Consider the following 16,311-nt stretch of genomic DNA (forward strand, 5'->3'; position numbering starts at 1 on the left):
ACTACACCACAACATCACCAACAATCTAAAATAGCCTTAGATTCCCTGATTAGGGTAAAACCTGATTGGTGTCCCATGCATTCCCTATCCCAGAAACTGCAGCCCACATTTTGAGGGTTCAGCAACAGAGGAAGAGCTACTAATCCAGAAGGCAGGAGGCAGAACTAGATGTGTCCAAGTGCTGAGTGACAACCTACAGGCTTGTGAATAAACAGTAAGAGTGGCAACTCTGCTCTACATTCAGAAGCAGTGCAGCACTGTTACTCCCTCATCATAGGAAGCTGGATTAGGTGCTCATCACTGGAAGAACAAACATATATTTGTGAGTCTGAGGGAATAAGGAAAGACTGTAAGCACAGATGCATTTATAATTTTGTACTGCATTTAATTGTTTATTTTTAATGGGAGATCATTAATCTGCTTTGGAATGCTTTGGCAGTACAAATAGCATTTCCAGTAATATGCTATTAGGAGAAGAAAGCAAAGAGATAAACAGACACACATACAGAAGAGTTTATCTTTTACTATCTAATCACAGGCTGATGAGGAGACAAAACCTGTACATATTATTGCACAAATAAAAAAAAATCAGGTCTTCTTTCCTGACAGATAGCGTGCCGGGGAAATCTGGATAGACAGAAACACCAATCCTTTAGCAGGTTGAACAGTTCTCTTATATGCATTTCATCTTTACATCATCTGACCCTTTACCTGAAAAAATGTCACCTTTCTGTGGGATTGCTTTGTAATGAACTTTATCCACTGGTAGCACTGTACACACTATAAAAATATCACATTTTGTCAAGGAGTTGTGCAAAGGAGGTGTCCATTACATTGTAAATACTCTTTGATTTATGCTGCTCATGTTCTACAAACATCGCCACTGGAACATATGTCTAATACACATTATACATGTATGACGTACAATTCTCCTCTAACAATGAAAACTATGCTGCCTATTTATTGTACTATCACTGGAATCTCCCTCTCTTTGCTTTGTGAATACCCAGGGAAGCTAAGGGAACCAAACCCTATGGTAGTACATATGGCAATTACCAATACTGATCAGCCATATATAAATTTAGGGCAAAGGAATGTGAGTTATGATTGGCAAGTATGGATAGTGTCCATTGGGGTGGATTTTAATCTGTAGGCAAAATTGGTAAAATTTGATAATTTCTAAGGACTAAAATGTTTAAAATATTGGCAAAAGTTGAACCCAATATGGCAAAAATGATATATATGATGTATTCTGTCACTAGTATTCCCAGCAATTTAAGTTTTTCTGAGTATCTCCTGTGACATGAATATTTACCTGTTCACCGTGTTAGTTGATTCCAAATTTTTTCAATTCCTATAACAGGCCAAGTCGTACAACAACAGTTTTAGTTACAGTGGTTAAGACAGATCGCGTAACACTGCCATGACTGCTTTTAGTGGACAACCTTTATATAGATTGTCTTTTTTTTTTAATAAAACTGCTTAAAAAAGAATTTGCAGCAGTAACACTTTCTCACTTACAGTAAATATATTGGAAACTATACTGCATGGCCAACAAAAAAAAGTCACATAGAGTAATAATTTGATTACAGCATGCATTTGATCTGGAGTTGTAATAAATTTTCATCAAGATCTTGTATTGATGATGGGAGAGTCAGACCTCTAATTAAAGTTTTTTCCAGTACATTCCAAGGATTCCCAGTTGGGGTAAGGTCTGGGCTCTGTGAAGGATAATGATGTATCATGCTCCCTGAACCACTCTTTCACAATTTACACCCAATGAATCATGCCATTGTCATCTTGGAATATGCCTGTGCCACTACAGAAGAAAAAATCCATTGATGGAAAAATGTAGACATTGGGAGATTTCAGGTAGTCAGTTGACCTCACTTTTTGTAACATAACACATTCTGGTAGCATGCTGGAGATCTTAATTGCTACTTTACACAAAGCTAGGTGGTCTGGATCTCCAGCAGTCTGATACAACCTCTGCACAGTTCTCTAATCTAGTACATTCATGCACCCTTAGTGCACAGTGCATTAAGCGGGGCACAGTGCAAGGGGTGTTGGATGCGTAGCATGCTGCTAGCACAAGACATTTTGCCCCAAGTGAAGCACACTAGTACACTATATATATATATATATATATATATATATATATATATATATATATATATGGATTATTGATATATAAACTATATAGATATATAGACTTTTACAGCAAATGTATAGTTAAACATTATTTGAGCATTGTCTTGGTAATAAAATGGGCATTTTTTTTTTTTTTTGGAGAATGTAACATAACATCAAGTAAAAGGATAATATAAATTTAAATATGAATATAAAAACATCTGGAGAGAAAAGCAGTGTTTGTACAAGTCTGTTATTTACAGACAGCATAATTCTTCTCATTATATTTGAAGATTACAATTCCATTCCCAAAAGGGCAATTAGTAAAACAGAGCTGATGAGGTCCTATCGTGTAAACACTGTGAAAACACATACAGAGCCATTATACTATTTCTGGGAAAGGATGTTTACCTATCATTAGGAATCCATGCTACTTGACTAATCAGAACCTTAACTCTAAAGTATCCAGAAAATAGATTTTCTTTGTGTGATATGAGACATACTAACTAATAAAGCTGACCAAAGTTTTCAGGGCATGACATTTCTCAGGGTATGCTTTCAGAAACGTGGCAACGAGTGACTAGCTGACAGGCTTGCAGGGCCACCCAGAAGACATGAACTTGGGAACTACTTACCTCCTGGGATGGTGAAGTCCAGAGCAGGGTGGAGCATTTGGGAAGGTGGGTAGTGGGGAAAAACTGGTTTGAGGTCTGACGTTTTAATGCTAAATTTTAAGCCAAAAATGCTCATTGACTTTAGATGACAATCTACTGATATAACTATTTCCAGACAGATTAGACAAATATCTATTTATAGGCACCTGCAGCCAAGACATTCTATTTTTTCCACCTTTTTTAGGTCAGTTGGTGTTTGCCAAAAATTTTATTTACCACTCTTCATAGACACATACAAGAATAGTTTTCAGTTGCAACTATTTATGCATAAGGATGCATTGATCATATCTGTGTATCTGAACATGCATCCATCCACCTACCATTGTTCAGTTTAAAGTGCAGAAAAACGAAAATGTGGGGAATAGTAAATTGTTGTAAACCTTTTTTTTTTATTTGTGTATTTTGTTAGAGAAGTTTCCATTTTTATGATTGTCCTGGAGACATAACAGGTAAACAAGTAAGATGAAGTTGCTACAAAGTAAGGCAAATCACTAAAGCTACGTACACACTTCCAATTATTATCATCGGAAAACGAACGACGAACGTTCCTGCACGATATATATGAACGATCGTATAGCACCGATCCTGCACATAGAGGTAACGACACGATCGTTCGTAGATATTGTACACACAATAGATACGATCGTTTAAGCGATAGAGGAACTATGTGCACGACAGGAAAGTGAACGGACGTTCGTTCATCACGCATGCTCTGAACATGGACGATCAACGAACGACCGTACACACGATGTTCAACGATCGTTGCCCAATCCGATCCGCCGGTCCGGTCGTTCGTTTCCAACAATTTTCCTCGTTCGTCGGCGTCGTTGGTTACTTTTTTACGAACGATTTTTTGCCCAATTGATCGTTCGTCGTTCGATTGGAACGATAAAAATTGAAAGTGTGTACGCACCTTTACTCTCTTAGCAACAAAGATCACCAGTAAAATCCAAAATATAAACCCACAGGCACGAAAAGCTGTGTCTTATCCTAACCTACTATATTCTATCCATGTCTCAATCTGGGTGTTGAGATTTATGTTCTGCTAATGCACTTATTCAGAACCTCAACACTAGAGTGTTTGTGTAAGGTGATGAGCTAAAACGTGGTAATATATAATACATCACCATGTAATAACACTTTTTTAATGACCAATACTTTTCTATATGGTTGCAGTGTATCTGGTTCAAATTAGCATTAGTCATAGTTGTTTCATTTATATTGATTCATTTTATTTGGATTTTTATTTGATTCATTTATATCAGCTCTAGGCTATGATCAAGGTTGACTTCTGTGGTTATAAGACTTTGTAGCAGGTTGAAGTGTAGTAGCAGTGCCAAACAAGAAATGTCTAAATATGAGATGTGTAGTGTTTACTCTCTTTGTGACAGTTTGGGTAAATAAAAGAACCTAAACTCTGTGGTGCCTTGATTTATTTGATTAGATTTAATTAGAAAATGTATAAACATGAGTTGATTCGCAGATTTTCTAATTGAATCCATTATGAAAAATGTGTATATTTTGGATAAAAGTTTATAACATTTATAAATACAACTGTATTTAAAAAATGTTTTGGGCTCCAATATTTTTATTTATTAAAAGGCCTGCACCAAACTATCAATATACTAGCTAGAACTTTTTTCAATCCTTTTTAAACTTTAATTAATTTATGGCTCCTTTCCAGAACACAGCAAAACAATAGGAAACCTTCTAATTCCATATAATATAAAGGTTGTATGCATGTAACAACAACTTACGTATCTTCCTTGAATGCTGAACAGTAGACACCACTGTGGTACTGGGCAAAATTTTCCACTCAAGGTTATTTTCATGTGTCTTGGTAGGAATGGGATCGATCCTCAAAGTAGCTTCAACTACTGTGGTTCCCCCATCCACTGTAGTATCTGCTTTTTCAATGAAACCATTGGTGGACTCCTCGGGTTCTTCTTCAACTACAGCCCAATGAGCTGTTGTTATCTCCATAATTTCATCACTGCCACTCTCCTTTACCTTGGCATTGCTAGCATTTTCTTCCGTCACATCTGACATGGCATTCCAAGATCCACGTTCCATATCATTCTGATCTGTGAAACCACAAGGCAGGCCATGCCCTACTATAGATCCATTTTGTGGAATTATGTTGGACTTCAACATCATGGCTTCTTTGTAAGAACAGGCCCTGGTAAAAACAGACTGATAAACTAATAGCTATTCATCCTCTGCAAGGTTTAACAAGGAAAAATGAGAATACAACTTTCCCTCATGGAACGATTGCTGCTGTGTTCTTTGATATTCTTTGTGTGCTCAAAAACATCACAATTAACCAAAGTTTTTTTATACCTCTGTTTACCACCTGACAGGTTACTTCATATTTTCCATAGAAAAAGAATAAGTTCTGCACTTGTATAATATCACTGATAGCAACGTATTATAGAATCCAATGTTTATCTTACTGCAGGGAAGGCAGATGGAGTGTGATCCAATAGGCACTTCTCCAAAAGAAACATGGAACAAAAAACAACAGTACAGTACATGCAGGAATTGTCACTAATGTTGAAAGGTTCCTGTGGGATCAATGCTGATGGTTTTCTTGGCTTATTCCTCTTGAATTGTCACAACTTTTCCTTTCCTGTCTCCTAAAATGACACAACAAAAACACATTGTCATCAAAATTAAATATTTACGAATATATATTATACTGTATATGTTTTAAGCATTCAAATAAAAAAAAAAGTATGGCGTATTTCATGTCACTAGTACGGTAGAATATTTTAAATTTTGTGTGAAACTAGTCCTTTACTGAGGCATGATCCACAAAATAGTCAAAAAACTAACCAGTGCATTATGTGCACTGCTCCACAATTATTTTTACTTTGGTAACAAGAACAATTTTTGTAACTTCAGGACTAAACCTTATTAATAGCCATTCCCTATCAAATGAAAATGCCATTACTAGCCACTGAAAGACATTATGTGATAAGGATGGTATTTAGCAGAGGTGCTACAACATGCAAAGATGGACCAGAAGTCAACATTTCCAGGATAGGGATACGGTAGAGAGAGTTCAATGTTCAAATAATCAAAGTTAATAAAAACAGGAAGCATCCCACCATACTCTACATTTAAACTGTCACTTGTTGGTGGACTGCCCATGTAAAGGTAACCAAATAAAATGCAGCAAATCTACAGCAACATAATTACACATGGCCCTATCCAGACCCCTTAATCCCTTTTCCAAGGAAAATGTATCATATGTTTTTGTAAACTACAGTAAGCAACCCTACTATAGTTAGATCTTTGTAGCAATTGGCTTTATAGCGGTTGTAAAGCTTGCTATAGTTGTCACAGCTATATGGTGAATCTGGTGTTTATAAGTGTTCGAACATATGTTATGTTGTACATGTTGTGCTAAAACATAAGATAAATTATTGCTTGAAAAGGAATATTGCAACCTAGAAAAGAAGGGTTCCAATGCAAATATGTCTTTAGCTAGTGAAGAAGTATAAATAGAATTGGCTACTAGTCAATGATATTGTTTTGTAGAAATGGTGAATATAATTATGAGAATCATCATATTGGTAAAATATCCCTTTAAGAAATCTTCATGCATCAAATGGTAAACCTGTTCTCTGGCGCCTATGAAATTAGCTATGAAAATTTGCTAAGCTTTTGATGTTCAGTTTTTCTCTGTCTACTGATGAATGTTTGAAAACATTTAAATGGTTTATGCAGTTTACATAAGCAAAAATCACAAAGAATTAAGTAAGAGTTCCCAGCTTTATTCTTTCCCAGGAGTGTAACTAGAAATTACTAGGATCCTTTATTGGTAGGGGTCCCCACCTTTCTGAGGGATATGACTAAGTATGGAAGGTCCGATCTGGCAAGCCTAGAGGGGTCTCTATAAGGAACATCATCAAACCAATAGAAAATAAAAAAAAGTCCAGGCCTTAAGGACCTATTTACACCATTGTATGACACTTGTGTCATGTTTTATGGTATGGTGTATTGTGGGGAGCAGCTCAAAAAGGTGCATGCATGATTTTTGTTCTATTGTCCGTTAGGCAGCCCATGCAAACCTGTAAATGGGTTCTGATGGTTGCATCAGGTAGGCAACTATGAAAACTCACTGCTGGTGCTCCCAAGAGTTGAACAAAGCCGGTAATGCTGGTAATTCAACCTACCAACTCTCACACTAAACTGATACTGACATTTTAATGCTGGTGCCTGGAGGCCACACATTCTACTTTACAGAGCAAATTCATCAAAGAGACGAAAGTGATGTAATGGTCTTCAGCGTTGTTTGAAAAACTTTGCCATCTGGCTTCACTTTACACTGACACATCCCGCCAGATTAGGTTCTTAAAATTACACTGGTAGTACTGGAGACCTATGCAGAATAAAAGTCTCTTTCAACATAAAGAATGATTCCATGGCTCCTGTTCAACATACAATGAAGTCATTTCTCCACCAGTGAAAACAGGTTTATATTATCCACACACCCTCGGAAAATGTGGACTGGCTTTCTATAAATTTATCTCAACCAGTTTAAAGAAAAATCTGCCTTTTTTCTATATTCATATAAATGCAAGGATGCAGCCTGGTTATTAGGTACATCTGACACAGTTATGCCATGGATATTGTTACTGTATACCTGCCATCTAAATAGGTAAAACACATTGGGCCTGCTTTCTTAAAGCCTCCAAGGCTGGAAAATACACTTTTATCAGTGAACCTGGGTGATCCAGCAAACCTGGAAATGATTTATTAAAAGTAATTTGCTATTTGTTAGCAACTGTTTTTAATCCTGGACCAGATCCATTCCAGGTTTGCTGGATCACCCAGGTTCACTGATGAAAGTGTATCCTCTCCAGCTTTCGAGACGTCAACCTTCTTCATGGTACCCAAAACCTTCAAATTCCAAGTTTGGCTCTTTTAAGTTAAGAGCTGGTCCACTCTTTCCTAATAGCCCATTACATAGAAAAATGGCCTAAGTCACTGGTAGTGTGGAGAGGGAGTTGTGGAAGGGAGCAGATTAGATGTTGAGTTTAGAAACAAAAGTCAGAATACACATAATAAAGACTCAAGTTTCAAAGTTTTTTAGGAGTTCTTGGATGAATGTTGTAGGTACCTCCAAGGTGCTAATGTATTGGTAAGTCATCCCAAAACTTGATCTACATCTATCTATCTATCTATCTATCATACAATATAGATAGATTTGCATATCTACTTATCTGGTTATTATATTGGTTATATACATTCCTAATCTATCAATCTATCTATCCATTTATTTATCTATGTATCTATCCACTGTTTGTAGATTTCCAGCTGTTTATCTGTACCATTCCATATGTACATCTATCTATCTATCTATCTATCTCCACAAGTAAAAACATATTCATTATTCTCATTGTTTAGTATTTTGCAAGCATAATTCTCGATGTATGTCTCTTTTCTGGTAATGAGATGCCACGGACAAAGTCATTCAGCTCACTCCTGTCAAAACACGGCTGAACATGTGTTGGTCTTTGACCTGGGTAATGATAATTGGTGCAGGTCAAGATATTTACATTCAGTTACACATATTCTACTTTATTTGCCTGACTTGAAAGAAGTTATTTGTGAATGTGTATATTTAAACAGATGGCAAATTGCACTGATTATACACACGGGATACCTCAGTTGAATTACACTATTTCCTTTTTAACTGTCCCAAAGGAATGCAAAAAATGAGTCTGTTTTTCCTTGCTAGTGAGAGTTATTTTTACCCATTTTTAACTGTAACCTTTTAATAACCGGGGGGAATAATATAGCATCAGTTCTTTTTTATTAAAAAAGTACTAAATAAGTAAAATTCAAAATTTTGCTTGGATTCCATTCATTTGCGTTCCTTACTATGAGCATTGTACCCTATGCACCGTACTTGTTACCCTTTCATTGTATTACTGTTGAAATATGATTGTATATGTCAATTTCACTGCTCGATCACAGTAAAATATATTTAAGGAAAAGTACTTATTATGAAAGACAATGCATGTAAAAATGTGAAGAACTCAAAAACTATTTTAGGTAAAAACTGTAATAATAACTCAAAATATATGTTTATGGAAAATATAGTAGCCTATCTCTAACAATTAGCATGTAATAGTTAACACTTCCTACTAAATAAGTCTAAATACATATAAAAATCCAGCCAAGCCTGAAACTTGATTCATGCATGAAGGAAGTGTGGTCAGGTTAGGACGTCACCAAGAATCCATCTTATTTGTCTCCTAACAGGAAACCATGATTTAAGCTTTGGATCATGCAACACATAATCAGTCATTTCGAAGGCAGAAAATCTTGTGACATTATTAAGGGTTTGGTACTATATATTAAACAAAAAATGGTAGAAATACCCATAAATGTAAGATACGGTTTATGCATGTGAATTTGATGCAGTTAGTTCCGTATCTTCCTTTTAAAAGTGTTACTTGCAATTAGGCAGGGCTTTAGTGCAGAAAGGGACAGGCAATGTTCCTTCTGCAATAAAACATACTTACCTGCCTTATCGCCCTCTTCTTCTGTCAAAATAGCTAAAACCTCATGCATTACAGCTGCCAGAGCTAAATGAACCCCTGCATAAATGTTATTTCATCACCATTAATCAAGATGGTCATAAAAGAACAAAAATGTTCAAATAAAGCAAAACAAAATATAATAACCAAAGATTGGTTTACCATACGTTTACGTTTAGCATTTCTGATATGCCTCCTTATCTGCCTATATAAAGCCAGTACATGGCGGAACATCTGTGACAAATGTCTAAAAGGAGATTTCCTTCACTTTGATTTTATTCAGTTACTGTAGTGACTACAGGACTAGAAGGGAAGACAATCGTCCAAATGGACATCGATGGTCATAACCCTTCTCTACTCTATCTAACAAAAATATGGTTTCATAGGACATTTATTTTGCATTGCTGGTTTAGAGAAGTCTCCCTGTGTTGTTCTGGATCCCTTTCCAGTTTTGCAGCACTGGTAACAGCCCTAGGCACAAATAAAAGGCTGAGTAAGAGTTCACCAACTCAAGGCATGCGTCAGCTTGTATTGAACTACAGGATTTGGCATAGACACCCATGAAAAGGGATCACACAGGAGATGTGCAAACTCATCACCTTCCTAACACTGTTTGGCTCCTATAATCTAAAGAAGAATAGAAGCCTCTGTCCAAAGTATTTATTACTTTTCAAATCACAATTGGAATACTTGTATTATTAAACAATTGCTTATTAAAGGGAATTTGCCACAAAACTAAACACTTGTCTTAGGAGCTTCTCTGCTAACTCCTTCATTATCTCCTAATTCTCCGGTGCCAATATCAATTTTGGATTGACCATGCCGTTAAATACAACTGGCATAAATATAACTAAGAAAGACAGTCCCTACATAAATTTAGTATTTGTTATGTATTTGAGTAAAGTAAGCCAGTCAGGGCTAAAATTTTCTACTTTCGCCTTAGTTCAGGGATTAGGTGTTTCTGACCGCTATTGTGAGAGTGGAATGGTGGATCTGTTCAAAAGTACCATAGATAAATATAAAGGGGTGAATACTGAATGTATAGGAGTGCTCCTATCTATTGGCGGATGTAGCCAATACCTGAGTTATGTATATTTTTCTACCTGAAATGCCAATACCTAGGTTAAGGATATTTCTCTACCCTGACAGTTTTGTTCCGTGGTGTGAGCTAAGACAATTTTGGAGCACTTGACCAGAAAGTTCTTTTATCCTTCAGTTATACATTAGGGAGTTAATGAACAAGATATTGGCTGCCACTAAAGAACATCTTCAAGGCTGAGTCTTCTTGGCTGGACAAAAAATAACTGTTCTGTGACACTACAAGATGCAGTCCTGACTCATGGTATAAAGATGGTCATCAGAATAAAGCTACGTACACACTTCCAATTATTATCGTCGGAAAACGAACAACGAACGTTCCTGCACGATATATACGAACGATCGTATAGCACCGATCCTGCACATAGAGGTAACGACACGATCGTTCGTAGATATTGTACACGCAATAGATACGATCGTTTAAGCGATAGAGGAACTATGTGCACAACAGGAAAGTGAACGGACGTTCGTTCATCACGCATGCTCTGAACATGGACGATCAACGAACGACCGTACACACAAACGATGTTCAACGATCGTCGTCCAATCCGATCCGCCGGTCCGGTCGTTCGTTTCCAGCAAGTTTCCTCGTTCGTCGGCGTCGTTGGTTACTTTTTTACGAACGATTTTTTGCCCAATCGATCGTTCGTCGTTCGATTGGAACAATAAAAATTGGAAGTGTGTACGCACCTTAGTCTTTTGCTGAACGGTGACTGAGAGGGATTAGAAGAAGATATCCCCTGGGAAAGAAGATAAGAACTCAATTCTCTGCTATAAGGTAACTGATGTTCCTGTGGTAAGAATCAACCCTGTCTTGATCTACATTGGACTGAAAATTGCATGGAAAGAATCATAGAATCTTACAATGGCTGCTTGAATATGGTCATTGTTATCATCTAGGTGATACAACTATGATCAAGAAAGCAGAGGTAGGCAAAAAAGTGGTTATTAATGCTATTTTTCTGGTTATCCAGTAACTATCTCTTCTAATATCCATCTCCCAATAAAACCTTTAAAAGACGAAAGTGACTGCACCAGGACTTTTAAATCGTACCCTTAAAAACTTGTACTGTAACATCTAGAGAGTCTGCTTTCCATCCCAGAGAAAGAAGTGATTATATATACATATATGTGTTGGGAAATAATAAAGATAAAAAGCAGAATTAGTACAATAAAATCCTCAGTGCACAGCCTCTCCGGGGCTGGGGGTCATTCACTGACCAAGCCATATTACGCTACTGTAATAGACTTGATGAACAAAATTTTACATATTTGGTAGGCAAGACAGTTTACATGCTTTGCAATAACTGCATAGAGTACTTCTATAATGATTCAAATGATCCTTAGGTATCAAAAGCAACTTAAATACATTTGATTTACTTTATGAACGTTCTTTTAGATTAGATATGCAATGTTTACCAAATATATTCTGTATTTCATTTATATCAAATGCCTTTTAACCCATGTTGACAAGCACTACAGTGTTGGGTAATTTATTCAATTTTCCCATATTTTTCTACATTCTACAAGTTTTTTAGTTCATTGATTGCAGTTTCAATTATCACAATCTTCGTTTTATACTTACATAATGAAATATCTGTAAAGCTGCGTACACGCGTGCAATTTTTGTCGTTGGAAAGGATCTTTCACGATCCTTTCCAATGACAAAGGACTACACGATGCATGAACGGTGCTGTACATACAGCACCGTTCTGCTCAATGGAAAGGGGAGGGGGAGAGCGACGGAGGGGCACCCTGCTGCGCGCTCTCCCCCTTCCCTTGCATTAGGATCGCTCGTCGTCCATCGTCCGTGGATCCTCCAGGACGGTCGTTTGGATGATGGACGACGCCGACGGTACACACGCCAGATTTTCGCCCAATATCTGGCCGATGCCGATTATCGGGCGAGAAAAATCTGACGTGTGTATGCAGCTTAACCCAATCTCATGGTATACCATAACAATAGTATTTCACACAATAGAAAAAATAACCTAAACATATGTTCCAAATTAAGTTGAAATGATATTATTTTGGTATACATAAAATAGTTTTTACGTTGTTATATGTGGATAAGTTTACAAATGTGGCATGTGTGAAATCTGCAATTAATAAACATGTCTAAACCTAGGTGTGATAGAAGGTCATCGGGTAACATATAAAAACTATATTACAAAATCACCATGAATCTGTCAAATCTAACGTAGAACCATTGATTTAAAGAGCTCCCTGACCCTCAAATGTATTTGTTTGCATTACTATAGGAAGATTTATCACAAGTAATAAAGTCTTGTCATGCAATGAGGATTTTAAAAACCATAAAAAAAGTGAGGTTACGGAAACCAGATGGTATACTGTGTAATTCTTACATAAATGTAAATTCTAACATTTACTTTACTACAACTCTTTGTACCAATCATATCTACTATTCAATTTGATAAAAAAAAAACTTGTTTACACTTTTTTTATGCTTTTTTGCTGATGATTTACTGTAATTTATTTGTGGCCACTTCTGGTCTTAATGAACTACAACAATGGCCACATAGCACTTGCTATGGTGAGTTTTCTGATGATGTCAACAGTTGACCATGCCTAGGTAATGTGTGTTGAAATTGCCATTTGCACTCTCCATTGGAAGCTCATGTGACAAAATAACAAAGACTGGGGAACAGTTAGGAGACAGGGAAGAAATATTGTCACCTTAAATTATGTTAAGGGTTCCTTTTGGGGAAAAAAAGTTAGGAAAGGTGGTTCTTATCAGTGAACGTATAGGTACGTAAACTAAACATGATGAAGTCAGGCTACAGATGGCCAGGCCAACTGCTATCTTTATCCTATATCTGTTTGTTTCTGCCTCTGAATATGCAGCTATACAGTACATGCTTGTTCTGGGTCAGTTACACCAAAAATACTAAAGCCGTTGCATCAGAATAAAAGCCAGTCAATTAGCATTTTTAGAAGGAGATCAGCATTACCGGTCCTCAAGTATCCATCATGGCAGGTTTAGATAAGTGACACCATTTGTTTATTGGATATTTCTTTTATTCATCCATATAGAAAACATCAAAGTTATATTCTCAGTGTAAACAGAAGACTCTACAACATAGCTCTCAAATCAGCATGTAATCACAGTAAGGAAGTCATTGGGTTCTGTTAAACATCAGCTTTCAACACACTTCAAAATGTCTGTTTTCATTCATCTCATCTCTTTTCCATTTATTCATCCCCCTCCCTCCCACTCTGGTAAAAGGGGTGTAAGGAAGTGCGGGTCAACTCATTAGACATAAAATGCCTCAAGTGTGGCCCCTAACATCAGCCAAGGTTTGCATGTAATATTCATCACTTGTAATACTACAGAAACCCATCATAGATTGGGGATATGGTACAGGAGATGAGCAAAAAGTGCAAACATACAGCAAGAGTAGAGTATTTGGAATCGGTGGACATTTACTGTGGTTACAGTTGATAAGTGACTGCAGACATACAGCAGGAGTGATTGGCATAGCTTAGCAATATAAATGAATTGAGAATATTTTTTTTTTCTTCCCTGGCCTGAGCTCAAGTATCTGAGAAGATAATGTAGAACTGTGAAAGTTTCTATAGTATAGTTATGGTGGGTGCTCCAGAGAACCATGTCTGTATTTCCAAGAAGTATTCCCCAGAATAGAATAAAAGCCTTCCTAGATCACAGGTTAGACACTAAGAGGTTTCAATCAGACAGGTGAGATCTCTTAGAAAGTCCGAAATTTGTTGGATCTGCTGTTGGTAGTTAAAAGGTAGACGTGTGATAGATCATGTTTAAAATGTACTTGAAACCCATAAAAAGTAAATAAAAGTAACTCAAACCAATATAAGCTCCTTGTGACAGAAAAGTTGTAAAAACACATTTTGTGATTTCAGCGTTTTCCGGGGCTGCAATGAATAAACCTAAAGGAAGGGTTTCAAACAAAAAAAAGGCACCATCATTCCATCAAAAAGAATTAGGATATCTTTTATGTATAGGACATTATGTAGCCAACCCCTAAATTGGCATCACCACAATATTGTTTACCCATAAAACCTGCAATAGAGAGTACCATTGGTGTGTTCTTGGTATAACCGAAAAATACCTAGCACCGGTGAATAAGCAAAGAATATAAGGAGCCAGAGCATCATGTAAACAACCTGAAAATATCTGTAAAAAATAGGTATAAAAAAAGGAAAAGTACATATAAGAGAGGGCTACTGGGTGGGAGGTCTGGTGCTTCATTTCATAAATGTACTCTTTTTACCAATCCTGATTGATTAATATTACCAATACAATTTCTTTTCTCAAGACTTTTTTCAAACAATTCACAAAGCCGAGATTGCAATATTTTGAAATGCTGTCTAATGCACAGGCCTGATTCTAACAGAATAAAAATAACACCAGTGGTTTCCACCTCCGCAAATATTTCCAGGACTTTCTTGCCAAAATGGAAACTAGATACTCATCCTATGTCCAGCTTCACTTAACCCCTCACATACCCAGGGAATACAAATTATCTATTTTTTCCTGTTTCAGAGAAATATATAATTTCCATGCACACAGAGGCCATTAAATCAAAATGATTCATCTTTACATAACGACCTGAAACCCCAGAGTGATATAAAAAGGAATTTTTACTTGTAAAGTGAACATGATACCAAGAATGACTTTTTTGAAATGATACCTCGGAAACTACCTGTAAATAATTCTTAGTATTCTACACCAGAAAGGTTTATTATAAGACATCCTAGAAGACCTGATTGTAAAATTACCAAGTCTTCAGCGACTTGATCAAACTGGTCGACTGGTCAAAAAAAGTCCCCAAGCCTGTATTATGATCTGGGGTTTTTCAGTTAGTCAGTTGTAAGTTCAGAAATGTCATGTGCACAAACAAATGATCAGTTGACTACTTGATTATACTGAATGACCAGGTTTATCAATAAATAGATTCCCTAATGGTACCGCATATTCCAAGATAACAAATCAAAGATTCATTGGGTTCAAATAAATGCAATTCTTGACGGAAATAAATGTTGTGATATTGCATTAGTTTATCAAAATGAAACCATGGTGAATGCATGCCAACGGAATTTGTGACTTTTTTTTGATCAGGCAGTGAATTTCAAACAGAAGTTTGAAGCTCCACCAACCTATAGGTAACCATAGGCTCCATCAACCTGCCAGGGGCATTAAAGGCTAACCTCTCATAGGTCAACCCTCCAAAATCTCACAATTTAAAGAATGACCTTGTTTTCATATGTAAACCTCTTAATTCTGACTGCAGTTTGTGTAATATACAAATCTAAACATTTTCACAGATTTGGCTCTTCATTCTCTCCGCTTCCTGTTTTGGTTTGAACCATAATCAATGTTTTTGTTTAATTAAAACTGCACACTGCTCCTTTGTGCACCATATTTTCTAGTTTTAGGTAGGGTAGAAAAATGATTTGTTTTTATTGCTGTCTGTGTGCCTGTTGGGAAGATTACCTCTAATGTTCATCATAGAGATCAATGACACCAGGAAGGTAAATACAAATTTTAATTGCTGTCACTAAAGAAGGAACGGGGACACTTGTTTCAGTGAAAACTGTCAAAGATGAGACCTACATTTGGGGAGAGATTTACCCTCACTTACTGCGGGGCTGGAACTAAGGGGAAATTTATCTGATGGGGTCAGAGAGAAAATAAATACATTGAGGTTGCAAACGTTTACATTTTAGTTTAATTACATGATACCTAATACATACAACATGATTACTTGATATATAAGAAAGAAAAACATTGTTTTATTCTGTACAGAATGTTAGAACTCAGTGTGTTCACAAAGGGGAGTAGTAGTTATCATTGTTCC

The 16,311-nt window shown here is 36.5% G+C and overlaps 1 protein-coding gene across 1 annotated transcript in view; it reads right to left on the reverse strand.

The window, feature by feature from the left end:
- The window catches only part of SYNPO (synaptopodin), a 71,172-nt gene that overhangs the window by 42,856 nt on the left and 12,005 nt on the right, over positions 1-16,311 (reverse strand). Inside the window, exon 2 of the mRNA XM_072400528.1 lies at positions 4,562-5,440. Coding sequence (XP_072256629.1) covers positions 4,562-4,961 — 400 coding nt within the window. The 5' untranslated portion in view covers positions 4,962-5,440. The remainder of the gene's footprint in view (positions 1-4,561; positions 5,441-16,311) is intronic.

Source organism: Pyxicephalus adspersus, chromosome 2 (assembly GCF_032062135.1).
Source record: "Pyxicephalus adspersus chromosome 2, UCB_Pads_2.0, whole genome shotgun sequence".
Lineage (NCBI taxonomy): Eukaryota > Metazoa > Chordata > Amphibia > Anura > Pyxicephalidae > Pyxicephalus > Pyxicephalus adspersus.